Source organism: Falco biarmicus, chromosome 1 (genome assembly GCF_023638135.1).
Source record: "Falco biarmicus isolate bFalBia1 chromosome 1, bFalBia1.pri, whole genome shotgun sequence".
In the NCBI taxonomy this organism is placed as follows: Eukaryota; Metazoa; Chordata; class Aves; order Falconiformes; family Falconidae; genus Falco; species Falco biarmicus.
This window is the reverse complement of record NC_079288.1, coordinates 38781178-38807963: the sequence shown is the minus strand read 5'-3', so window position 1 is coordinate 38807963 and position 26786 is coordinate 38781178. Positions and strand designations below refer to the sequence as shown.

At 41.6% G+C, this 26786-nt stretch overlaps 2 protein-coding genes across 2 annotated transcripts; both read left to right on the top strand.

Moving 5' to 3' along the window:
- Nucleotides 1-2225: 2225 nt before the first annotated feature.
- Nucleotides 2226-13574, top strand: SLC2A11 (solute carrier family 2 member 11). Its single transcript, XM_056342211.1, has 12 exons — nucleotides 2226-2326; nucleotides 4888-4986; nucleotides 5563-5723; nucleotides 7159-7283; nucleotides 7984-8113; nucleotides 8307-8455; nucleotides 9582-9769; nucleotides 10082-10192; nucleotides 10662-10763; nucleotides 10894-10969; nucleotides 11921-12048; nucleotides 12709-13574. Exons 1-12 carry the CDS (start codon nucleotides 2306-2308, stop codon nucleotides 12907-12909), a joined length of 1491 nt encoding a protein of 496 aa, XP_056198186.1. The 5' UTR covers nucleotides 2226-2305; the 3' UTR covers nucleotides 12910-13574.
- A 2513-nt stretch (nucleotides 13575-16087) lies between these two features.
- On the top strand, nucleotides 16088-26786 carry LOC130150921 (solute carrier family 2, facilitated glucose transporter member 11-like). Its single transcript, XM_056342215.1, has 12 exons — nucleotides 16088-16116; nucleotides 17722-17820; nucleotides 18816-18976; nucleotides 19458-19582; nucleotides 20465-20594; nucleotides 21543-21691; nucleotides 22480-22667; nucleotides 23845-23955; nucleotides 24204-24305; nucleotides 24658-24733; nucleotides 25065-25192; nucleotides 25946-26786. Exons 1-12 carry the CDS (start codon nucleotides 16111-16113, stop codon nucleotides 26150-26152), a joined length of 1482 nt encoding a protein of 493 aa, XP_056198190.1. The 5' UTR covers nucleotides 16088-16110; the 3' UTR covers nucleotides 26153-26786.

Genomic DNA, 26786 nt, shown 5'->3' with positions numbered 1-26786 from the left:
CCTGTACACCATCATCTGAGGGGACAAGGACCTGCACTAGGTGGTTCCTGCTTATAAGATGCTAGGAAAAAGGAGAAGGCCCTTGCCTAAGACAGCATATGTGTTTTTTTCCCTGGAAGAAATCTATTCAAACCTGATCTTATTCAGAATAGACAGCAGGAAAAAAATAGAACTTTTGTTCTTGAATGTGTTACTGTTCTTGATACATGCTGCCTAAATTATACATCAGTGACTGTTAACTTGTACAGTATTGTCTGTTTCCCCAGTGAACAAGTTATTGTTTGGGAGGCCATTATAAGTAGTCCTCTGACCCCTGCCACACACCACAGGCAGCACTGCTGTCATGTTGGATTCAGAGCCTAATCAGGCAATTTTGTACTTCTCCTGCCACTTAGTGGCTGCAGCTGATGCAGCATCACATCCCTACTCACACATTCCTAAGAGAGTAATTCTGAGATGTGGAAGAGGTTTATATTTCCATTCAGGTGTAGTAAAAACTGAGTAGGGACAAAGAGGTGTTCTAAAAAAAAAGTTTCAGTTATTTTGAATACTTTGAAATCTGTCAGACCCCTAACAAATTGCACTGAGCAGAATGTTAAAATACCATGATTACTGCTAAAGGCCAGATATCTTGTGAAACAGCAGCTTTGCTATTACTACTGGCAGTGCAATATGCCTCCATCTCTACTAGGGCCCATCTCTAGGATTCATGAGGATACACCATTTCTCACTCCCGGGGAGTGCCTTTCTATTTCACAGAAAGAAGCAAGCCTGTCATTGCAATTACTACTTCCTTGCTGTCTTCTGTAGCTTATATGGAAAAGGGAACCACATCTGGAACAATAAGCAACTACCAGATGAGCCAAACCCATTGCACAAGCCCTGTCAGCTACTCTGTCCTGATTAAATGATGGGTGATTAACAAAGGAAGAGTATAAAGCTCACACACTAGTGAAAGATAAGCCAAAAAAACAAAGATGAAAGGTCACTGAAGAAGCCACTATTACAGCGGGATTAAACCTTTTCAACTGATTAGAATTTAGCTGGAGCCACTCGGGTAGAGGAGGGGCTTCTACTGCACAGAGTTATTTAATTTTTAACCAAGATTTTAAAAAAGAACCCAAGTTTCAGATTGGTACTCCCAAGGTTTGACATAAATCCCTTGTATAAAGTCTCCTCCACCATACCTCTGTGATGGTTAAGCTTGGTTGATCCCTTAATATCTCCCAAACACAAAACCAGTTATAGTCCTTGGTGTAATCAGCACACACAGCCCTACCCGTTGCCCTCAGAAGGGCTCTTCACTCTCTGAAGCTGTATAGAGAACAAGGCTTAAAGAACTGCAGGACAATGCTGTGTGAGACGGGGTGACAACTCAAAAGGAGCTGAGAACATTTTGGTCAGATACTCATTCTTCCCCCAGCAGCTTACTCTCCCATGCCCACCCCAGCACTAGGCTTACCTGCAACACTACATATTAGGTAGATCTATTACATATCACATAATATGCACTTTAATATAATATATAATGTAATACATATTATGTATTATGCACTTCAGAAGCAAAAAAAAGTCACATGGCATGTGTAAAAGCAAAGCCCTCAGCCTTTTGTGAAATGAAAGCTAGAGATAATTGGTGACAAAATTGAGTGCTGTAAGTGTTGCTGTTTGCTCCATGCCAGGCTACGGAGTGGGAAGAAAACTGCAGCCTTCTGTGCACCCATGTACAGTCCTCTTGTCAGCAACAGCTGGAGTGCCTGTATGTCACTGGGACATAGACAAGAGTGCAGCAAAAAGGCTTGGCATAACAAGGGCTTTGAAAGGTTTGTGATTTGTTCATTCCTGTCACTGACAAGACCAAGAGAAATAAGCTGTTTTGTCTCTCACATTCTAGATTAGGTTCCAGGACAAATACAGTCAGAAAAAAAGCTGTAGTTTACTTCTGCTTTGATCACACTTAATCAGACAAGTGCTACTGGGCACCTGTGCCAGATGCTTTCAGAGGGAATGTATGCCATAAACCATACTGGACTTCAGTGGGATTTACAGCTCTGGATCTTTCTGAATCACTTCCCCAAACTGTCATGTACTTTCGACAAAATTAATTGAAATGTCTTGCTAATGAACATGCAGCCCCATTTTGAGAATGTAAATCAGCTGGCAAAATACCTGCCAAGTCAAGTGTCTTATCCTAATGTAATGGGTGACTAAATACAAATTCCTATGCTGGAGATTTAAATAATCCTTTAGAGCACTGCTGAGAGTACCGGCAGCTTTGGCAGACAGAGGAAAACTACCAAAGAGGATGAACAAGCTGCAGAGACTGGTAAAAAACATCTATTTTACTATTATTGTTGACAGATGATTTTTTTAATTTCAGTTTTTATAAGGCTTTGTAAGTACTAGCAGGCTCTTGTAGAATTATTTCTCCAACTCATCACAGTCCTTGAGATAAAGCTGACAGCCTAATGGCTCTCCTGGCAGTTGCACACCACCACTGTGGCTGGGACAACAGTGCGGAAGCTGGGCGTTAAGAAAGGTTTGGGAAGGTCACCTTGTAAATACAGGTCAGCTCTGAGTACAGACCTGTTTGGTGGCTCCTGGAGGAAGCAAACCATTTTCCTTTAGCTGATGGCCACAAGAGAGCTCCGTGATAGAGGACCGGAGAGGGGATGTACTCTATACATAAAGCAGGATAACGAGCAGAAGGAGTGTTACATTCCTAGGCATTGTGATTAAAAAAAGACACGTGCTATTGCAGAGAGAGGAAATCTCCCTCACTTGGAGAACTAGAATAACTGGGAAGAGCAGAGATATCAGGTGCACAATCCTTAGCTCAGGTCTCAGTTACAAGACAGGGAGGTGGTGTAGCTAAGGAAAACGCAAGTGAAACATACCCGCTTCTAACTGGGACAGGAGAGAGCTTGGCCTTTTCTTGCTTCAAGGCTGGAACAGTCTGGCTTCACTTCTGTCCTCAGAGAATGTCCTGTCTCAGGCTGGTATGGAAGGTATTTATGATAAAAGGCTTTGAGGAAAGGAAAAATCTAAGATTATTTGAATTTGTGATGTTTGAGCTATTGCAAGACTAGGAAAAACTTTCCTTTTCTCTGGTAGATGGCTCTGTAAGAAGAAAATGAGCACGTACAACAGGAAAAGCTCACCAGCTTCGGGTTATCCAAGTTCTTCTCAGGGTCAATGAGGTCCATATTCATCTAGCAAAACACAATCTAACCTGAGGTGCCCTGCGCTAGCTGGTGAACAGCCAAGCCTGAGCACGGGCTCTTCATGTCATTCGTAGAGCTGTTCCAATGGGAGGGGTTTGCAAGCAAGGAGCTGGCAAAGGCCATCCTGGCCATGGGCCACCCAGCACATTGTGCAGGAGGTGTCAGGCTCCAGCAGCTCAGAGTGGTCTTGAGACCTGGGTGGGATAGTGCTCCCAGTCCAAGGACACCATGATGACATAGCTTGTCAGTCACAGGATCTCGCATGCAGATGGGAAAACCAAAGGTACAGGCACAGAATAAGTGTGAACTGACAAGGATGGAGGGGGGAGAGACCAGCCAATAGGGTGGTGTGGCTGCAATGAGGAAGGGATGTTCACTGGTGAGGTCAACAAGGAGACATTATGCTGCTGACATTCAGCTGTGTTCCTCTACAGAAGCTGTAGGTCAATTTGAAGGCAGACTCACATAGGAAAGTATCCAGGCAAGAATGACCTGAGGCTTACAAACATGACAGAGGAGAAAAGATAAACACAACTGTTTAGAAAGTTTCTACAGTGTCCCCAGCTCTCCACAGTTAGCCCCAGCGTTGTTCTCATGTGGACCACCCATTTATACTATAACACTCAGGGCATCCTACTGCAAGGGGAAGAAAGATGCATGTTTTTGCTTGCAAGCCTGCCAGTGAGCTCTCAGTTACCATACTGTGTCAACCAGAACAGCTGGTTCTACAACCTTCAAAAAGTCAAGAGACCTCACTTTTATACCAACACCCTGATATCCCATGATGCTGCCTAAAGCAGCCCCATTCATCTGCCTGTGCTTCCAAAAGCTTAGCAGCAGTGTTAGGTGGCAATAAAAGCAATGGGCAATCCTGATGAATAAATGACCTCAAGAAGACTAGAACATGGCATAGGACCTACTGTCTGCCACATATTTCACCTATATCATAGTACTGAAGATGTACAAAATATTTTGACTGAATACACAATTATAGACTGCTAAACACAAGAACATGTAGGAACAACTGTGTAATGAGAAAGTTCAACAGAGAGACATTGTCTGCTCTGTACATGTGAGGCAGCATACGAAAGGCACTCTATTTTAAACTAAAATATATGTCATTACCATGAAAAGGTAGAAGATAAAGCATGCTAATGAATCAGAAATGCACTAGATATAAATGGCCATGAGAAACCCCCCCATACCACAGAGAAGCTCCGTCCAATAGAGCTTAGCTAGAAATGAGGCAGTAGTCATTAAAATTTGGCAATTCTTCTTGAATAATTCATCAAGTCAGTACAGGTTTTTGTAATAAATTGAATTAATTGAAGCTATAACACCATTCTCTGCCAATATTTACGGTTTTTGCACTGACTTTTTGTAAGCGTACACATTAAATATTAAACCATAGACGCTTGCAGGCCTTTGCCCCAAAACAGTCCCAAAATCTTTATGAATGGCAATGAATTATTAATACTTTCCTGCAGCAGAGGGAGATAGTTTTAAAATCGTGTGTGTGTGTGTGTCTGTCTCTTTGGCACCTCCCATTTTAAGACAACATTCACAGCCTATTTTAATACTCAAAGTATGAATGGACCAAATGTCTGTTGAGCCATTTTGTTCTATGGAAGGGAGCCATCGATTTTCTGTCCATCTTCTTCAGCTTCAGAGCAAGATCCTGATACTGACAATATGTGCCGCTGGGATTGGAGGTACTTTCCAATATGGTTACAACATCTCCATCATCAATGCTCCAGCTTCAGTAAGTACCACTAGTCTGAGAGCTTCCTCCTGAGACAGACACTGCCTTAATGTTCTCAGTCTGGCTATAAACCATGGCCTGCTACTGAAAATATGCAATCTGCTAATACTGAGGGTGAGAACAGAACGATGTGTTGTTCCCTCTGTATAGTTCACATCTGAGGTACAGGACTTTGTTGTCAAGAGCCACCCTTGAGCAGAACCTAGTGTCACAAGAATTTATTCAAAAGCCTTGTTTCAATTGTTTTAGCAAATCTAATTCTAAACTTCTCCAATGTCCAACTTGCATCCTTTGAAACTGACTTTTGCCCTTAAATTCAAAGTTGGACCCATGAAATACATTTTTAATTATCCAAGATAGCTACATACAGATACAAATGAAGCACAACTTTTCAACAGCTATAGTTTTACACTCTTAACCCTCAGTTAAAAACACATCTAAGAGCTAGAGGCCATTTCAACCAAAGGTTTGGAGGCTTGAACACAGAATAAAGATATATTAATAAAGAAGACTTTAGATTTCTCAGTGTCCTTCATCTCTGTGTCATGGTTATGCAGCACTGTGCTTCCCTCTCAGTACATCCAGATGTTCATGAATGAAACCTGGCTGGAGCGCACAGGCGTTCCCCTTGAGAGCAACATGATACTGCTGCTGTGGTCTTTCACTGTCTCTGCATACCCTCTGGGAGGACTCACTGGGGCTGTTGCTGCTGGGCCCATGGCCATCATGTTGGGAAGGTAAGAGGGTGCTGAATTTTAAGTTCAGCTTTGCAGTTTCCATTAGTTCAAGAGGAATTATGAACTCTACAGCACAATACCTACTGTAGTTAAAAATTATGAAAACAAGTTTTCTATCACAGATCAGTCTTCCATTAACATTCTGAGCTGGCATGGAGGAACCACCTGATATAGCAGTATTTCATGTCTCAAAACCCAACAGGAACAGTTCTTTCCCCCCCATTACCTTCTCATCATAGTCTGACCCAGCTGGTGCTACAAGGGTTTTAGTTCAACTCCATATCACAGTAACCACCCACATAATCACCATCATTTTTGTGCCCAGTTTTCTGCCATCCTTTTAAATAGGAGATCATGACAGAGCAGACCAAGGATTTTTCTTCAAAATGAACTGTGTGAATTGGTAGAAATGATACTGGAAAAACAGAGGGTACTTGCAAAGAGCAGTTGTAACATCCCAAGTCCTCATGTCTCACAGGCTGTGTATCCATGTTTTTGATGGAAATATTTCAGGAGGTATAAGTATCTGTCTTTCCTTACCTATCCTTCATACGCAGCTCTATCCCCAGTTCTCTTCAGAAAAAAATGCTTAGTGTTACTAACATAAACTAATAGGAGGTTAGATTTTTGCCCCACTCTTTGTTGATCCCAAAATTTGTGCTATCACTTCAGTTTGTTCGTCTCATATGATGAAGCAGGCACCGTTATGTTTTTGGATGGGGCTGTAGAGGACTGTCTCCCATGGCTCACTTGTTTCATGGAAAGGATATGGCTTCTTTATCCAATGAAAAGAGGTTTAGCCTTGTACTGCTTTGGAATAAAATCATCCCATCACGAATAAGAGAAAACAAGACTGACTTCTGAGGAGTAGGTAAGGCAGTGAGTTGGAACTAGGGAGAATTACTGGCTATTAAGGGTCAGTAGAGCTCTCAGGCTTTTTTCATGCTTTTGAACAGAATTCCTCCTGAGACACATGAAAACTTTCTGACAAGAGTTTCATAAGGATCAAACTATTACATGAAAAATCCCTGTTTCAACAAATTAGCATTTTCAGATCAAAATGCACATGACTTACTGAAGGAATACTCGTCTCCATTCAAATGGGAAACTGTGAGTGCGAGAGCCAGTCTAAAGTCAGCACTGCAAGGACACCCTGTGGTCATGCTGGTAGTTGGAGATGACTCTATATCAGCCATGCAATTTACCTGTCAATGCTGATTCCTGTTTTCACATCAAGACACCAAAACTGCTGATCTGCCGCCTGCACGCAGACACCTCATATAGGGCTTTAGGTAACCAGGATGTTCTGTGCTGGAGCTGAGCAGCCCACCTTGAGCTTCCAGGCATAGCAGGTTGGAGCTGCCATGTGAAATGTTTTATCTGATAACTAAACCTGACACACATGTGCTCACAGCTGTGTCTTTTCTCTCTGAAGGAAGATGTCCCTGCTACTGAACAATGTCTTTGTGATCATAGCGGCATTCTTGTCAGGATTCAGCCGAATGGCAAAATCCTTTGAAATGATTATGCTCAGCAGATTTTTCACTGGAGTTAATGCAGGTATGGCAACATGAGAAATGTAACAGGACGAACATGATAACAATTATCAATTAGAAATAGAAGATATTTAAATACAAACGATCCCAGACATTAAAGCAATTAATCTTCTAGTCTGACCACACGTGTACACAAATGAGGAAGTTGTAGATACAGATTTTATATTTTGCTTCTAAAGACTCTTTTCTAGGCAGGCTTTTTTTGTGTAATACACATGTGAGTATCTGTGTGAACTCTGCATGCAGGGAAGGGAGCCCTGGGTGAAAATGAGCTGGAAATTGAACCCTATCTGCTTGTAAGAATGTTATCAGTCACTCACCAGCATGAGCACCAACATTAAAGCTTTTATAGAAGTTCTTCCAAGGAATTAATGATTGATACAAGTGACTTAAAATATGATCTTCCCCTCAAAATGGGGGACTAGAGGGAAGTATCACTTACAACCTTGGATTTGGTGCTGAAAAGACCATAGGACTGAGGCCCTGACAGGTTTCAGTTTCCTGTAAGTATGGAAATCTATGTCTAGCAGCTTATACAATGAATAAAAATGAAATTGAAAGTTTGGGTAAATAATAAGCACTGGTAGATAAGACATCACATGGTCTGCAACAGAAGGGTCCAACTGGCAACCTCAAGAGGTGACTGACTGCATTTGAACTCATCTCTCTACAAGCTGAGGTCAGCATTTTTCTGCTTTGGCCAGGTGTAAGCATGAATATTCAGCCTATGTATCTGGCGGAAGGCGCCCCAAAGAAGCTCAGAGGAGCTGTGGCCTTGACCTCTGCATCATTTACAGCCCTGGGGTTGGTGCTGGGGCAGGTTGTTGGACTCAGGTAATGTAGAGTGAGAAGCCCAGTTTATACTTACTGAATCTTTTTTCTCCTTTTTTTTTTTCTTTCTTTCTTTTTTTTTTCTTTAGTACCCCTCTTTTTTCTTTCTTTTCCAGTGCCCACATGCAGCAGAGGATGCTGGGCTCTTGCCAGATTGCAAAATGTACTGTGCAAATTATGGTGGTTTTTTCTCTAGGGAGGTACTAGGAGGGGAGGAGAGCTGGCCATTCCTTTTAGCTAGCAATGTGGTGCCTGCCCTGATCCAGCTCATAGCTCTGCCTTGGTTCCCTGAAAGTCCCAGGTACCTCTTGATTGACCGTGGAGATAAAGAATCCTGCATCTCTGGTGAGTTTAAGGTGACTGTTAACCTCTTACTGAGCATGTGAGATCTGCTGACTGGGCAGATAAACAGTGAGAAAGTGGACTGATATTAGAATCATAGAATCATTTGTTGGGAAAGATCTTCAAGTCCAACCATTAACCCAGCACTGCCAGGTCCACCACTAAACCATGTCTCTAAGCGTCACATCTCAAGTCTTTTAAATACTGCCAGGGATAGGGACTCAACCACTTCCCTGGGCAGCCTGTTCAAGGGCTTGACAACCTTTTCAGTGAAGAAATTTTTCCTAATACCCAATCTAAACCTCCCCTGGCACAGCCCGAGGCCATTTCCTCTTGCCTTATTGCTTGTTACTTAGTTGCCAGCTGAGGTTAAACCACCACAATTTATATGAACAACTGCAGTAACACTGAATGCAGATGAATGTATGCTTTTGTGGACAGACTTGGGCCCCAACATTTTGAAAATGGTGCCACAACTTTTACATGTAGGAAGTGTCATATTAAGTTCCAGTTATGACCACTTCCTCCTTCCAAACTAAAAAAAATAATAATCTAATCTTATTTTTGATCTATTGGGGTAATTGAAAGGCATCTTCCTGCAAAAGATTTTTTTGCTACAATGGTAGGGTCAAAAGGTGGGACTTGTGTCCACAATGGCAAATATGTTTTGTAACTATGAAGTGAAGTAAATGCTGGTTGAAGAGCTCATGACCAAATCTGAAGCTAATTCATATTAAGGGATTTGCTTAGATTTGTAACATACAAATCCCCATATACAGAGTGGCTGGAATTAGTTTCCAGGAGATATGTGCTGTGTACCAAGAACATCTTAACTGCCTGCGTTTCCCAGAGAAGTCACTTGAGATCTGAGTCAGAAACATGGCTGCTGAAATAGCACTGGTTGGAAATATTCTCTTGTCAAACAATGGTGAGGAATTTGCACTCCCTTTCCCCCAAATCCTTCAAATGGCTGCACCACAGCTGACCATCTCTGTGAAGATAACACCATGATCACAGACTCTGTCCTACAGCTTTCTGCGGCCATCACTTGCTGCTCAATCCTTCTCCCTGCAAAGCAGGCAAATTGAAGGTGAGGTTCAGAGGATAAGAGGTTCCCTTGTCCTTGCAGCACTGCAGAAGCTCAGAGGCAACAGTGACCTGAGTGCAGAGCTAGAAGAGATGCTGGCTGAACAGGCTGCTGTTAAAGGCCAGAAAGCGAAGAACCCTTGGGAGCTTTTCCAAAATCCAGCTTTGAGGTGGCAGCTGATCAGTATCGTTGTGCTTAGCAGTGCCATGCAGCTCTGTGGGAATGATTCGGTAAGCAGCCTGGCAGCTACAGCCATCGGCAGCTGTGCTGTATCGCAAGACATGGGTGCAAGCTCTTGGGTTTAACATTCCTGCTGCAGGAGAAGAATGAATAGTGGTCTGCCCTGCCTGTGAAAATCTTCAAGCCTCAGATGCTTGGTTCCTAAAGTACACCTGTGCATTATGGCAAGATTCAGAGGGACATTGTCAAAATAGGCTGTATGACAGCACATTAGTCATTCTGTGTGTGGTCCTTCAGGAAAAACAATGGGATGTATTTTCAAATGTTTTCCCTTACTGCTTTCTCCTCTCTTCTCTCCCCAGATGTATTTTTATGCAGCTTATGTGTTCCAAGAGGCTGGAATTCCTCAGGAAAAAATCCCATATGTTGTAATCGGCACGGGGAGCTGTGAACTGATCACGTCTGTCACTTGTGTGAGACTCTTAATGCACTCTGCTGACATGCAGACTCTATTGACAGTGAGGAGGCTGTTAATTACAGATTTTGGATTTACATTGCTTTTCTTGCCAAGGAGGCTCTTCACGCACAGCAGTCAGCACTCATGTCCAGACAGGTTATTGCAGGGGTATTTTGTCAGACACTGCATCGTCATCACTGTCTGAAATCTCTAAAAAGCATAACTCTTGCTTCATGTCAGTATGGATAGTGTCAGAGTTTAGGCTGCAGCTGGAACATTCTCATCCCTTCTGAACATTCTTCTTGCCTGACTCCTGCCAGCAAACTGTTTCCTTTGACTTTTTGTTTGCTAAGAAGTGGACAACTTCCTTAAAGTAGTTGTAGAGGGAACGAGGGATGGAGTATTGAAATGGGGAGAGGGAGCAGGCAGGAAATATAAACACAAATTAAATATCTTGCTTTATTTCACTCTGTTACTTTGTGCAGAACATGATTATAGACTACGCTGGTCGGAGGCCACTGCTCCTGGGGGGTTATATCTTTATGGCAGGATGGGCCATAGTCTTCATGGTGGCTCTGAGCCAACAGGTAACAAACTTTACTTCATTATCTAAGTGGGATGGAGTTGAGCTTTGCCTTTTATATGAGTGGGGTGATCAGTGGTGGCAAATAAGTGTAAGTGCCCTTATTGGTTTTCCATTGGTCTCTGTGGCTGTAGACTCAGATTAGCTGGATGCCTTATCTCAGCATGGCCTGCATTTTCGCCTATATCCTGAGCTTTGGAATCGGACCAGGTCAGTTCCATCAGCATTTTTGCTGAAACTTTTGGGTATTGCAGGGGCTTGGAACTGTGTGCAAGCAGCTTATGGAAACTCTCAGGCCCTCTTTAGCCACAGCGCACTGAAAGGAATGAGGCAGTTTCTGCCAGCCGTTTTGAACCATTTCTCTGGGGCTTGTGTGCCTCTCGTATGTCAGTGTTGTGCAGGGACAGTCTGTGCCATTCTCTGTGTTGTCGCTCCTTACAGCCATCTTGTGATGGCACTTGGAGGTGATTCTTGTCTTAAATGGACAAGGTTTTGATTTGCGGCCCAATCCATTAGGGCTGTAGACGAGCATTTCTAATGCTTCACTTTAACCCTAGAGATTGACAGCTGTGTCATCTGATTATTTACTTGCTGATACCTGCAAGCACAGTTTCCACAACTATTTTTTAGCCTATTAACATACATTTTCTTGGCAAAGTCCATTAGTTTCTGTGGTTGTGGGGGCAGTACACAGGCTGTGTGTATGCAGATGTTTGCAGGGTGTGTGAATAGATGTGAGGCTCTGTTTGCTTACATGAGTTTGAAGAAGTCAGGTAAAGAAAAGAATCAAGCTGCCAGTGTCACATGCCATGTGAGCTGGCAGTAATTTCTTGTCCCAGTCCCTACAGTGCCATAGGGTTGAATTAATTATAAGCCATTCTTACAGTTGGGTCCTGGTGAGAATAATATGGATTACAAAACCTTTCCCAGAGTTCATTCTAACATGAGAGAGTTTGACTAATTAGCCAGTTCTTAATATTTAACCTATAACTTTCCCACTGCAGTTAACCTCTATTACCACTTGTATGGGCATTGTTGACTCATGAGAATAATTTACTGTTCTCATATACTTCACGTTGGGTTTGCTTGTTAGTATGTGTTCTCTTGTTTTTAGTATAATGTCAACAATATTAACAACTTTCTTGCCATTTCTTTTTCCAGCTGGTGTAACAGGAGTTCTGCCCACAGAAGTTTTTGATCAAATGTCCCGGCCAGCTGCCTACATGATCTGTGGTGCTCTGCTCTGGTTCAACCTATTTCTGGTTGGAACAGCCTTTCCATTCATTGTGGTGGGTTCCCAAGGCAAAGCAATCAGCTGCAGCTCTTCAGTGTTTTGTACAAGGAAGAGGCTGTGATAGTGATCAGGGAAATTAACAGGGCCTGGAATATCACAAGCTGGGGACACACAGCAAGATAGTACTGCCATGAAAAGTATCTTTATGAGGAAAATGGTCAGAACTCCTCTAAATCAAACTTCCCTTATGTTCTCTGTGATGATTTCTGATGTGAGGCTGGAAGCAGATTGATTTGAGGCATGGATGACTGATAATCCTTTTTTGTCCTCAGCTGAATACAGCTGGGGCTAAAAACATCATGTAATTCCCCTTGGCCAGACCCTGTCACCATTCCCTAAGGTGATTCCTCAAGCGAAAGGGAGCAGAACTCCACAATATCCAGTTCTGTCTTATTTCATACTGTAGGGCCCCATTCTATACAACTATATATAGAGAGAAAGACAGAAAAGAACATTTTGAAATACTCTTCTTGCTATGTCAAATCTCTCCAAATTATGCCAGGGAGCTATCACATCCAGGCATGTGAGGCCCTCTCTAGGGTGCACAGAAATACGCCCTAGGTGAAGTTAGTCCGTGCAGGAACGAGGATTAGTGGCCTATTTCTCATTGTACAGAATGTTACCAACACTGTCTTGTTTTCTTCCTCCTCCTCAGAAAAGTCTAGCACATTTCTGCTACGTCCCATTCCTTGTGGTCTGCGTCTGCACTGCACTCTATGTTGGGTTTTTCCTTCCTGAGACAAAGGGAAAGTCCTTCCTGGAAATCTCGAAGGAGTTCAAGAAACGGAACTTCAAAGCTCAGACCCACGTGGTTTTTTATAAAGGCCCTGAAGAGATCAAATCCACCATATTGTAGCAGAAGAAAGGAGGATGGTATCTGGGGGAAATTCAGCAGTGGATATGTTCCCTTGCAGGGACACAAAGAGAGAAGTAGGGTTAGAGATAATATATTACTCTTAGGCTCACCTTGAAAAGATGTACTTGAACTGATAAATTCCAACAGAAGTTTTAGTACTAAGTAACACATCCATATTTTAGAATCCATATTAGAGAGTGACAGAATGATGCCTTATTCTCTTACCATCAAACACCACCATGCAATGCTTTATCAAGTATCTTCTAAATTGCCTCTATGTTTCTCCTCCACCCGAATAGTAACTTCCACCTCTAGAAGCCTTTCCTTCCTGGCCCCTGAATCTGGGCTCTCTAACGCAGAAATTAATATGATTAAATTCTGGTTTTGGACACCAGATGAAATTCTTAGTACCTTGTCTTGGTGCTCCCGTTGTTTCTGTTATTAAGTGATTTCAAATAGACCCCTACTTGTTGAGCAATAGTAAGTAGTTAATTATTTTCAGCTATAAAACCATGTGACAGATAGATTAAGAAGAAAGCTTCTAGTACTTGCTAAGTGGCTTATACAACTGACTTTTGGGCATTTTTTTGCAGACTGTTCACGTCTGCGTTTCTTCATGGCTTGTTTGTTGTCTTCCAGTCCTGTGTTGTGAAGCACAAGTAATTCTCTAGTCCAGTTTGTATAGCTCTCACAGACACTGCTGGTGCATCTTGTAGGGTTTTACACCTGCACTCTGCTAACACAAGAATGTGGTGAGGAGCTCTTATGGCAGCAGTTTATTTTGCATGTGGAGATTTATATTACAACAGAACATTCTCTATAGTATGTTCTTGTTGTCTTCATGGAGCATATTGGAAGAGACCCAGATGTGATACTGCTTCTTTTTAGCTAACCTGGTACAGAACAGGGCAACATTCCTCATTTAGTACTGCCTTTCACAGGCACTGGGCTGACTGGTGAGGTTTCTTACAGTTTCTTCTCAAAATCCTAATCAAGCCATCTCTTTTTGCTTTGTTTGTATGAAAGTCACAGCACTGCTGAAGGTTGCAGAAAAGAAAAACACATACATTTCCAAAATACGTAAAGTTTCTTTCAGCATATTTTTTAACTACATTTTTAAAAAAACACAGCATTTTTGAATGACAAGGCTGTAAATATTTCTGGAGTGTATTATTGTCATGCTGGACATGAGTGGAGCAGCAGATGTATTTCTCAGAAGGGGAGTCTGTGCAGGAACTATCTTTCAGTACCTAAGGTTTATAACATAGGAAAAATAAAACTAAACTTTTGTTCATTTGTGGTTGCTGCTATTTTAAAAGTCATTCATATACAGACGTGGGCAACAGCAGGTATCTCTCCTCTTGGACAACACTGAGATTTTGAAATACACAGCATTTTGAGACAAGATGATCAAGAGCAGGACTCCATGGAACTTGGAACTGCAAAAATAATTTTCTTTTCTACAGTTTGGAGACAACAGTGAGAGGCAGATGCAAAGAATAAAACACACAGTCAAAGCAAAAAGTGCTGGTACGCTCATGATTTTCAATATCAAAATATTCTGTCATTCCTTTGATGGGGATCAGAGAAAGGACAGGAGACAGAAGTGAAGAAAGAAGACAAGGCAGTAGAGAAGATGCAGGCAAGGAAGGCAGGAGATGGACTGAATAGACTGCCTGAGCAGAGGGAGAGGCCTGACACTGCTGGGAAGTACAGGGCAGAGAAGAATTGGTTAAAACTGGGCGAAGTCCTCCAATGTTCAGAGGTCCTCACTTTGGCCACCTTTGTGGCTACTCCCATGAGTCAATATTGTGCCTTTCCCCAGAGCCCTGGAAGGACGGAGACCATCTGTACCTGACAGTATGAAACACACCTGTTCAGAAATGATACACATTTACTTGACTTCCTGAGTTCCAGAGCCAGTCCTGCAAGTATATGTGTCAGAAAACACTAATTCCAACTTCCAGCATTTTTTCTGACTGTTGCCTGAAATCAGGTGTCTTTAGACTGATTAAGCAAAGACAAAGACTGGTTATATTTTAATTGGTCTAATTGGTTACATTTTAATTGGAACATTTAACAAGTTGGTTACTTGTTACTGAATAAAAAAACCTTCAACTGAAAAAATACATGACACTTGTTCAGGTCAATTTTCTTATCATGTGAAGTGTTAGGCAAAAATACATCTTGAAAAGTGATCCTTGGAGACTTATAGTCCATATTATTGTTTACAAATCAAATAACCATGCATTGTTGGATTGATTAATAACCATCAACACCAGAGCAAAATAGTTACTGCTGCTGTCCTCAAACAATGCTCCTCTTTACAAGCTACCTCTCACTTCCAAACCAACTGGGGTAGGGACTCTTCCAGACACTGAAGACACACAGCATCCTAGCCTTGGGACCTGCCGAGTGCAGCCACTCACCAGGAGAAGGAATTTTCCTCTAAGCTATTTGAATAACTTATGAAAGCCTTTTAACAGAACCATCCTGGAGACTGCTAGATAAAGACACTCTTTAAGAATTATGGATAAAAGGTGTAATTTATTTATTTTACAGTCAGTATTAAAAGCTGACATTCAACCCTTCTAGCGTCTACCATACATTATAGGGACACAGACTTGAACTTTCAGACAATGACCACTGCTCTTAAAGTGTTGACTGATTCCATAATTCAAGAATTGAAGGTACAGGCTTAGTGAGGCTTGGTAAAGCCAGGCGTCAGGAGGCTTTGCTGCAATGAGGCTCAAAGTAGTAGTCAGGAACTTTTCCTTTAAATGTGATAAATGATTACCCAACCTATGACTTGGGGACCCCAAGCCAGTCCACTCTAGTTTGTGCCAGTCCCTGGACTTTGGCTTCCATCGGTGCCTTTTTTATTGTCCTTTACTCATACCCTGCAGCTTGTACTGTCTGTCAGCTGCTGCTGGAGCTTCTCTTCCCTAGTGACCTGGCATGAATGCACAGCTTGCCAAAATTATCCAGTTTCATCAGTAACCAACACAACAATGACAAACCAAATAGCAAGAACTTTGTGACACACCAAAGGGAGTGTAAACACTGAGAAAGTAAATGAAATGACATGTTGAAATATTATCTTAGGCTCCTCTTTCCCTATATATAGAGTGACTTTTTCCAAAGTAACCAAAGAAAGCGTCAGGAAACACCTAGTCTGCAAGAGGAGATTACTACCTTTGCATGCAAGTTGGTATATGCTTATCTTTTTCTTTTCCCCAAATAGAATTTTTACAGTACATGTGGGTTTTTTCCTTTCAGCTATTCTAAAAGACCTGTTGCATAAATTAAGTACAGAAAGAAAAATAAATCTGAATCAGACGTGGTTAAAATAATACTATGAGGCTATATCTGAAAGATATCAAATATATTTTAAGGAATTATTTTTAAAAAGCAAATAAAAATGGATTTAGGAGCACATTTATATTTAATGTCTGATACATAACAGTGGAACAAACCAAAGGAGTTCAGAGCACAGCAACAAAAAAACCCTACATTATTAGATAGATGGAGGATGGCTGGAAACCTGAAAAAGTTCTCCACAATAAAAGAGTTATGGGTAACAAAGTATCTCAAAGATGTAAACACTGAAGGGTGGAAAACAATCCTTTCCAGTCAAGGAAGTATAGGAACAGACACCAAAAAAAGATAAAACAAAATTTTTTTTAAAAAAGCAATTTTAGGATGAATATTAAGTTAAAAAATCTTTGTGAATTTGAAATCTGTTAGACTGGAAAAGTCACTCAAGAGATGCAACAGAAAAATCAAGCAGTGGTGTTACAGTACAGTATGGGGATGAGACGGATAAATTTGCTGCAGATGTGATATTAAATTTGCACTTAGAATAGGACTTACTGATTTTCTTGCTGATGGGGAGTTTTGTGCTGATGTGTGGCATTTTTTGTAGCATGAAAGGTAGTAAGGATGTCTAGTAGTAGAGATTGTGAATCTCATTTATTTCTTGTGCTTTGACAAATGGGAGATTGCTGTCATGTGCCAAATACCAAATTTATTCAAAGCTGATTCCTTTGAAGCCAACAGTGTTGCAACATGGGTAAATTTGATGCCTGTTCAAGCAATAGCATTCATCTGATTAGTAATCAGATTGTAAATGTTTGGCAGTCATTGTCCAGCATTGCCTTTGAATATGAGCTGTTCTACAGATAGAAGTGCAGCATCATGCTGTCATTGCTGGACAGAATACCACTAGGACACTCCATAACAGAGAGCAGTGGGTGTGGAAGGGATGCACTATGCATGTATCACAGTACTGTATTTTGAGGGTATTCCTAAGCCTCCTATCAGATACAGTTCTAGAAAGGGTGAATAAACTATGAAACAAGGAATATCCTTCAATCCCCAAATATTTATTCAATCTCAGCCAAATCACTGAGCAAAATGTTCATTTAGTAGGCAAGGAAGAAGAGCGGGAGGAAAGACAAACAGATGGAAATCATGCACATAATGCTTGCACATTGCACCATGCTCCTGCAACTAGTTACCCTATGATAGTGCAGATTAACACAGCCAAAGCTGAAGACAAAAGCACTGAAGTGTGTAACTGGGCTCTGGGAGACAACTATGAGCTTTGTCTCTCCTCAAATTTGTCACTGTTCTGTGCTTTTAGTAGCTGTGGCCTTGTATTGCACTCTGCACTGGCTCCTTGGTCTCAGAGGAGGCAGGGGCGTGGCATTGCTCAAGCTGTTAAAAGAGTTCCTGGAGGTAAAACAGGACAGTTGGGGCCATGTCTGAATAGCTTTACCAGCTTTGTTTGCTGTTTTTATTTCTTGCCAGAAAATGAGCTACAATCTCTTCCTCCTGGCTTTTGTCCTGGGCATTGGTGGAGCTTTCCAGTATGGGTTGCAGGTCTCCATTATCAATTCTCCTGCTGAGGTAAGAATGGACAGCTCAAAAAATTGAGCTACCAGCATAGATTGCAATGTTCTCATGCATTCCTGACTCTATATGCAATCACTAACTTTTTCACTTTTGCTCTCAAAACTAGACTTATTATGGTTACTTGGTTCTGAAGGGTAGCTGCTATTGCTGTAGTGTTTTGTGGAATTTTAACTTCTGTCTGGCGTGACAGAACTGGGAAAGGGGAGAATAAAATCTATGAAGTTGCCCACTTTCCACTCTACTGAGGAACACTCATAGGACATTCTTCTCTTACCAGTGCTCAGGGAGTCCTTTGTACCATTTGCTTGGCCACACACACCAGGTCTAAGTAACTGTAAGGTGAAATAGAACAGGGAATGACTGTACCTTTAGAGCTGAGGTCAGCACTAATACCTGCAGGCTGAAAAAGGAAAATTACGGGAGATGTGTGCCATCCTGAATGGTGCCAAAAACGTTGAACTCTTACCACATTGGGAAGCTTAATCAAGAATGAGAGTTGCATGGAGGTTATGAAAAGCAGGTCAGAGAGACCCCACAATGGGCCACGTTGAGGAACAAATCCTGATCTCACTGAATTCAGTTGAAGTCAAACCTGGATTTCACCGAAGGCATCAGACAGGATGCAGCAGGTAGACAAGAGAGACAAACAGATAAGTGGGAATGGTGGGGAAGATCGGGTAGCAAAACAGTCAGGATTTAGCACATAAACAGAAGACCAACCTGCTACTCTCTTAGTGACACACACAGTTGATATTTAATATTGATATATTTATTCACTGATTTATTCATTGCACCTTGTTGCTCAGACATTAACTCCAGGGTTGTTATTGGCAAAATTCCCTTTGATTTCACTGGGACTAAGATTTCAACCAAGGTGTCAATAGAAATGTATCTAAAAGACCAGTAAGCCAGTAAGAGAAGTAAAAAAGAGGTGCAATTATGCAAAAACATGTTGACTGAGTCCATTGGTTTCTGGTTTTCTTTTAAAGTACATCAAAAGTTTCATGCGTGAGACCTGGCTGAAGAGATACGGCTCCTTTCCCAATGAAGAAATGATTACTTTGATGTGGTCCTTTGTTGTGTCCATTTACAGCATTGGTGGGCTTCTAGGGTCCTTGTCTGCTGGATATTTGTCTGTTAGATTTGGAAGGTAGGAATAGTGATTATATTAGTCTTTCTGTTTACACCCACAACTGCAAAAATAAGTGACTGTCTTGGGAGTGGCACTGTGAGCAGCCCAGAGTGGCTTCAGATGAAGGATCAGTTCAGTGAAGAAACAGAATGGCAAAATCTGCCAATGAATACAAAGAAAATCATACCCTCTCTCTTACAAATTCCTAAGAGAAATCACATGAGAAGTGCATGTGTTTTAAAGTGAATTTCACAGGCAACCACTCACAAAGCTTGTTCTTCAGTGTAGATATTGGCTCCACTGGAGGCATCAAATGCCTCAACTAGCTTATTAGTCTGTAACAAAGTTTTCCCATTCCCATTTCCCATTTACTTCACTGCAGCTGATCTCAGAAGCCGGCACAGAGTCTTTAACTATGGTACAATTCACGCCACTTCCGTCAGCCTGAGAATGACACATGGACAGTATTTATGCTCACATCAATTTAAATAAATTCCAGGAAGAAGGCCATGCTGTTCACCAATATCCCTGCTCTGCTGAGTGCAACTCTGATGGGACTCAGTAGGTTGTGTGGATCCTTTGAGATGATCATTGCTGGAAGATTATTTTCTGGAGTGTGTGGAGGTAAATTAGCAGTCCTACCTATGATAATAATTATTTGGGAGAGCAGTGACTGAGGGTCACAAGGATTTACCAGACTGAGTCTAAAGATCACAGATTTTTACTAAACTTGCAGAGGGCCTGATTGCTGAATACATTTTTAACTAAATAAGAAAACACAAACATAATTAATCATGTGTGACATCTCCATTTCTCATTCTTTTATCTTTACATTCAATCCATATAAAAAGTACTACCAACACATGAAAAAGCCAAAACATGCAATATTTCAGGGGAGCATGCTCACTCAATGGAAAGCTGACCTCTGTTGTTCCTGTTGCTGCTCATTGTGGCTGATACTGCCTTCCACATTACAGACAAGGGAATGGTTTTCAAGCTGGGCAATTCTAATTTCCAGATGCCTCAGAAGGTTACATTCTGTCAGTGTTTTTGATTGCTAGGCAGTTGGATAAAGATAATGTTAACCAGCAAAAAAAAATTAAGAGAAAGAATAAATATTAAGTAATTTACTGAGCAAATGGGATATATAGCATTTGTTAACTTTTTTGTTTCAAGCACAAAGTAAGGCACACATCATCCTGAGTAGATACTGAAATATATAATCTGATATTAAAGGGAGTAACAGCAATCCTGTATATGTGGCTAAGAGAAAACCAGTCTGCTGAAGAACAGATTTCCCAGGGGAACATACTTGCTTGGTAAATATTTAGAAAAGACACAAGGCCACAGTACTGGGAACATGCTTCATGTCAGGCAGACATGTATGCAGCACCGTTAAAAAAGTATCTCAGAGCCTAACCCTATATTCTTTGCCCATAGTGGTCCCCTTCAAAACACCAGACCTGTGGCAGTTTGAATTGCCCTAACAGTCATCTGTCACTACAGGTTTAGCTCTGAATATACATCTCATGTATGTTGGGGAATGTGCCCCACGGAAGCTCCGCGGGCTGATTACCATAACAGCTTCCACTTCTGTTGCTACTGGAAAATTTGCAGGATTTGCTCTGGGTCTCAGGTAAGGGGGTTTGAGAGATATTTAATTTATTGTGTTGTTAAAATATATGCATATGTCAGTGCAAGCCTATGGATAAGCAAATCAGCAACTATTTTGAGACATGTTTTCAGAGCACTCTAGGCAGCCAGACTGAATTAGCTCAGCCCAAATTCCTGACTTAAGTGAATGGCAAACAGAAATCACACAAAATATTTAATCCTGAAGAACTATCTTGCTTCCTAGCAAAGATAGATCAAAATACAGATTAAAAAAACCCCTTGATTTCAATGGGTTTGAAAGAAATCCATTTTTTGTAAGAGCTGACCTTTATTTTTTATTTTTTTTAGGAAGAGTAGGGAATATCAGATGCAACCAAACTTCCTTGAAAAGACACACAAACCGGCACACCCACCCATCAAACACACATGCAATACAAGAAAACTATGGTGGGTTTATTCCCCCCAGCACAGGCTCCTTCTGCCTGTCCTGTTCCAAAGATGGTCTATCCCGATCCCAGGGCACACCTTGTTCTGGCCACACCATTCTCAAAGCTGCAGGAAACCCAGCGGCTGCTATTTGGAGCAGTCAGCACCAGGCTGATAACCCATGGATCCTGTCTTAACTGTAAGTTGAGACTCTTTGGATCAGGAGCAAAGGGATCAGCCACCGCAAGTTCTTTCTTCAGCGCTCTGCCGGGACACTGTTAGTCCCTGCGGGCCTTCAGCTGTTGCAGGAGTTCGCAGGTAGCCTTGCTGCACTTACCGCTGAGCAACAGGTGGCAACAGCACTCTGCTCTTCGCTTCGCCTCCTATTCAGATTTTCATTTTTCTGGGTTGAGAAATGGCTGGAGACTCCTAGGTCTCTAGGGTACACACAGCAGGGCCGAGGGACCACTCTGTGTCTGTGTGTGATCACATGGCCAGCACACACGGTTGCCCAGCTCCTCTTGCTCTGCTGGTTTTGTTTCAGAGAAGTTCTCGGAGTAGATGCTCTCTGGCCTATTCTTATGGCAGTCAATGCACTTCCTGCCCTCGTTCAGCTTCTCACCCTCCCCTTCTTCCCAGACTCTCCCCGCTACCTGCTCATTGACAAAAAGGACAAGGAGGGGTGCATGAAAGGTAAGAAAATGGACCACAAAGCATTGATTTTATCAAAAAGTGTAAAATACAGTAAAGCCTGGAAGAGAGGTACATCTGGGAAAAAAACTTTTAAGACTTTTGGCTCTGAAACCACCTTCAACTTCAATGAAAGACAACCTTTTCTGTTTTGATATTAGTGCTCTCTTGACACTAGTATTTCCCTTACCCTCTGCCAGGATCTTCTAAGGGACGTGATCACAGAGAGCTTGCGTTTCCATCAATACAGAATCTGCCCTGAACAGTCAGGGTGTGGATAGGAAACCTTCTGGTTCTGTGTAAGAAAAGGATGCTCTTTACTGTCATGCCATATCCATAAACATTCCAGTTCAGTAACTACTGACATAAACAGATAAACAGCCCTTGTGCATTTTCAACTATCAAAGGAGAGAACTTTTTAGATGGAGACCTATTTTTTAATGTAGGAGTCGTTTTCCTTGTCTGTGTTTTGGTGCTTGCACTATGACTGCACCTTTAGCAGGAGGGTATTTAGGGATGGATTAGTAAGAATCTAGGCATGATCTACAAGGAAACACTGTAAGCAGCTATTGGCCAAAGGTGAGGTCATGATTAAGATTCATGGGTAAAAATAGAGAGCAAAGAACTGGATCTGCGCCTAATCTGAACCCAGATCGCTATAAGTTCACACAGGGAAAGAGCCTGAATCTCAAATAAGACACTCTGCAAGGCAAGGAAGTAATCTTCTGAACTATACACATGTGCCTCTGAGCTTGGACCAGTAGTCATCTTCTCTTTTCCTCTCCTTACAGCTCTGAAGCAGCTCTGGGGAGACGGTGACCATATGGCTGAAATAAATGATATGATGGCAGAGCAAGAAGCCATCCGTGGGGAGAAGACTAAGAGTGTTTGTGATCTTTTTCTTGACAAAGCTGTCCGTTGGCAGCTCATCACGCTCTTCCTTGTCTCTTCATGCATGCAGTTAATTGGCGTCAATGTGGTATATGTGCTACTTCACTTTCTAGATCATTTACAGTTTCTTAGCAAAAAGTAAGCTTTGCAAGAGTAGTAAAATGCTGACTGCAACAGTGGCAGTAAGGAGGGGATCTGTTATTATGATCTTTTCCAATGGAAGTTTGTGGCCTGGGATAAGTTGAGAACTGTGTTTTAGCAAGTGTCAGCTGAAGGCTATGGAATACCCTGTTAAGAGAATGGAAGGAGATAAAATCAAATCTCATCTACAGAACAAGTAAAGAACAGCATAACCTCCTCTGGATCTCCAAACTCCAGAATGCACTGCCCAAAATTGTTCAGATATTTCAGTACAAACTAAGTCAGGTTTGTAATGTACACTAACAGTGCATTTCCATACTCTTACCTCTTTGAGTTTCTTTCTAAATCCCTTAACTTTGCATTTTCTCAGATTATAGACAATTACAAGATCCCAGTAATATATGTAACAATTACTGATATATACTCCCTAATATACTTTTTCTTTGGAAATATGTCTGTGTTTCAGTAGATAGTATTAAGTATTGGAATAGTTATTGTATAAAATAAGCTTATAGTAAAAGCATAGAAGTTTCAAAATCCAGATTAATTTCGCAAATTCAGAAAGACATCAAGATTCATAAGACCCCTTTCTACCCCTACTAGTGCCTCAATAACTGTATCACAAAGGGCCAGTAGAAACTGAGCATATTAATGATGGAATTTCTTGTGCTTTAGGAGTGCTTACATCCAGAAAAGTGACTATCAAAATCATTGCGAAGGCTTAAAGATGATGTAGAAAGATAATTTAAACTATTTGCTTAGTATGTACTGTCCACATTTCTGAATGCTCCTTATCCAAAGTACATGAAACACTAAAACATATGAAAGATGTCAGAATTATAACCTGTAACATAATACAAAGGCAGTGCTAAGAGCAAGAAAAAAAAAAAAAAAAAAAAAGAAGGAAAAGGCTGTACTTGTTACTGAGTTCAAGACAGAGCTGCTAGTAAAAGCTGTTCTGTGCAAATAAGCCTTGTGAAAACATTGTGGATCAGTTACTGAAATCAAGAATATGACTTTCTCTTTTCTTAAGGCTTGATTAGTTACTTTCTGTCAGAAAAGACAGAAGCTAGTGTAATCATGACCCCATGGGTACAGCCTTCACAAATTTCTATTCCTTCCAGGTTTACTTTTATGCCTACAATGTTTTTATAAAGGCTGGAATCCTCCCTGCTCAAACCCACTATGTCTCCCTGGGAGTTGGGATCACTGAGATCCTCACCACCGTTGCCTGTGTAAGTGACTTCAGCTGGATTTCATTCTGCTGTAATGTGTGGTTCATTTCAATCTTTAGAACTACTGTAAATGGAGCTTCAGGAATCAAACTCCTGCAACAAATCAACCATAGTACTTTGTACTGATGACACAAAATAATCTCCACACACTCTGCAAACATGGGCATTTATATTCAATTTACGGGAAGACAGGATTGTCTATCCCCCAAAATCACAACCCAGCTGACAGCATGTGGTCCTGGTTGCAGGGTTTCCTAATTGAGCGTGCAGGGAGGAAGACACTGCTGTGGAAAAGCTACATTGTTATGGCCTTGGCTTTAGGGTTTCTCACAGTCACGCTTTCACTACAGGTAAGACTCCATTTGTGCATTAGAGCTGTGTCCTGTCTTCATGTTTTATTGCAAGGCAGATATCATTACTATTTCCTTCACCCCAAATAACTTTTTAGTGGGAGTAGAAGTATTTTGGGGGCTAACCATCATACCAACAGAGGTCTGTTCCCAGCCATGTACATGCAGATTAAAGCCAATAGCTTTATACAACCATGAATACTCCCAAGGCTATCTCATTGTGAAGTTTCTGAAAGTAGAGGAAGCAGATGTATGTTTAACATTGACATAATTAGCAGCAATGAATCTTTCTAATGGAGCTGGATAAAAAAAAATATGTTTGGTTTTATTTACTTTTCATTTTCTACCATAGGATTCCTTTTACTGGGTACCATATTGCTCTGTTGCACTCATCTTTATTTTCATCATGAGCTTTGGCATTGGGCCAGGTTGGTATTTTCTACTGGGATGGTTTCACATACTCATTCCTTCCTCACTGCAGCCTCTAGGAGAGGTCCCAGGCATAACTGTTCCACAGTTAGCATTAATCCCTACTCCTGATTCAGTGCAGGGGTAGATGCTCCCCTCCATACTGTGGCAGCAGGTAAAACTTCATTTCATATTGCGTTCCTACATGCCTTTCTCCTGAAGGGCCAAGCAGCACCTCAAACACTTCCAGGTCAGTTAAAAACATTAACTTCTGTGGCAATATGAAGTGTGAGTTACAGAACCATCTTGCAAAATTTCTAAACTTCTTTTTTTCTCCATTATTTTTTTCAGCTGCAGTATTATGCCCCTTGGCCACAGAAATATTTATTCAGTCATACAGACCAGCTGCTTATGTTTTTAATGGGGCTACAAACTGGATTCAACTCTTCATCCTTGGACTTTTGTTCCCTTTCATTGTGGTAAGCAAAGTAGGGTGTTATGTTTCCATTCAGAGGGGGTTAGACCCTTCTTGAACTCAGAGCGTACTTCTCTTTTTCAACACTTCCTGCAAAGGTTATAGCCCAAACTAATCGCAGTTCTGATGGCCTTTCTTTTTACTCAGATAGCTAGTGAAAGCATAGCAAAACCACAAAATGCTGCTAACTCTACACACAGTTAGAGTGTGACACTGGCAAACACAGAAGCAGTGACAGAGGCACCAACACTGTCAGATGTCATTTGAAAATCATGAGGGGCGCCCTTCTTTTCCCGCCTTGTCCTTTAGGTGCATCTCCTTTGGGTTTAATGTGGAAAATGGGCAGTCCCAGACATCTCACCCAGCACTAGTAAGTAGCAGGAAACTAAAGTCTTCGGAGTACTGGAATGTGCAAGGAGGGACAGAGCTAACACACTACGTATCTTCCCCGGTCTAGCACTGACTGAGAAGGACGGAGCAAATGGAAGAGTAACTGAAGCTCAGCACTTCTCTGAATTGTCAAGCAATGACGTTCAATATCTGCAGAGCATACAGCTTTGCTCCTTAAAACAGGAAAGGAGAATTAGTTCACCTTATCACTCAGTGCCATTTCCCAGGTAGCAACAACGAGGATTTACATCAACTGAGTCCCTGACCAAGTTTTTTAGTAAATACAAACCCAGAAACTCCATATCATAAGAGAAGGAAATCTAGATCGCTTTATATGAACACATTTTGTCTCTCTCTTCTCCTGTAGGAAGGTCTTGGTAGTTTCTGTTTCATCATTTTCCTGACATACTGCTTGTCCATGGCTCTCTTTGTCTTCCTGGTGATGCCAGAGACCAAAGGAAAGACCATGCTGGAAGTCATGGAGGAGTTCAATCGCCTGAACTACCGTGGAAGGAAGAGACAGACAGCCCTACAGCAGAGTAACTGCTCAGTGATGATTGCTACTAGACTTTAGTAACAAACTCTCCACTCCATATTTTGCTCTTTTACTACCATAGCGCCCAGAAGCCTCACTAAGCAAGAGAGAATCTATTGCTCCACAAACAGCATAAATGTGTATTTTAAAAATAATCACCTGCAGTGCAGGGTGCAGGCAGGCTGAACTTGGTGGTTCTCTCCAGCTGCTGAAATAGTAGCTGAATTAAATCCTCTGCAGAAAAAGATTAAGCACAGTGTATGAAGAAATAAGATCTTTGTCAGTCCCTGCAAGTTAGCAGCTATGTAAGCTGAAAACACAGGATCAGTTGTTTTTCTTACCAAAACCAGGACTCCACAGTTATTGGAGGAAGTGAGCGTGGAAGGTTCAGAAGTACAGCATACTTGTGAAACTGAGAGAAAAAGAAGACAGAGCTTCCACGCTGAAATTATCTGCTCCTATTAACAAGTCAGTGTTGCTGAGCCTTCCCAGAGAAGGAGATTCAGTCCAGATGAAAAGATGTGTTTAGCTCTTTAATCCAGTGGAAGAAGACTGCTGTGCCTATCAGTAGACAGAATCAGTATGCAATGTTTTCCCCTCTTACAATTAGACTTGAGAGCAAGTACATGGTATAGGGGCAACTAGGACTTTCTTGAGGAGCTTACAACCACAC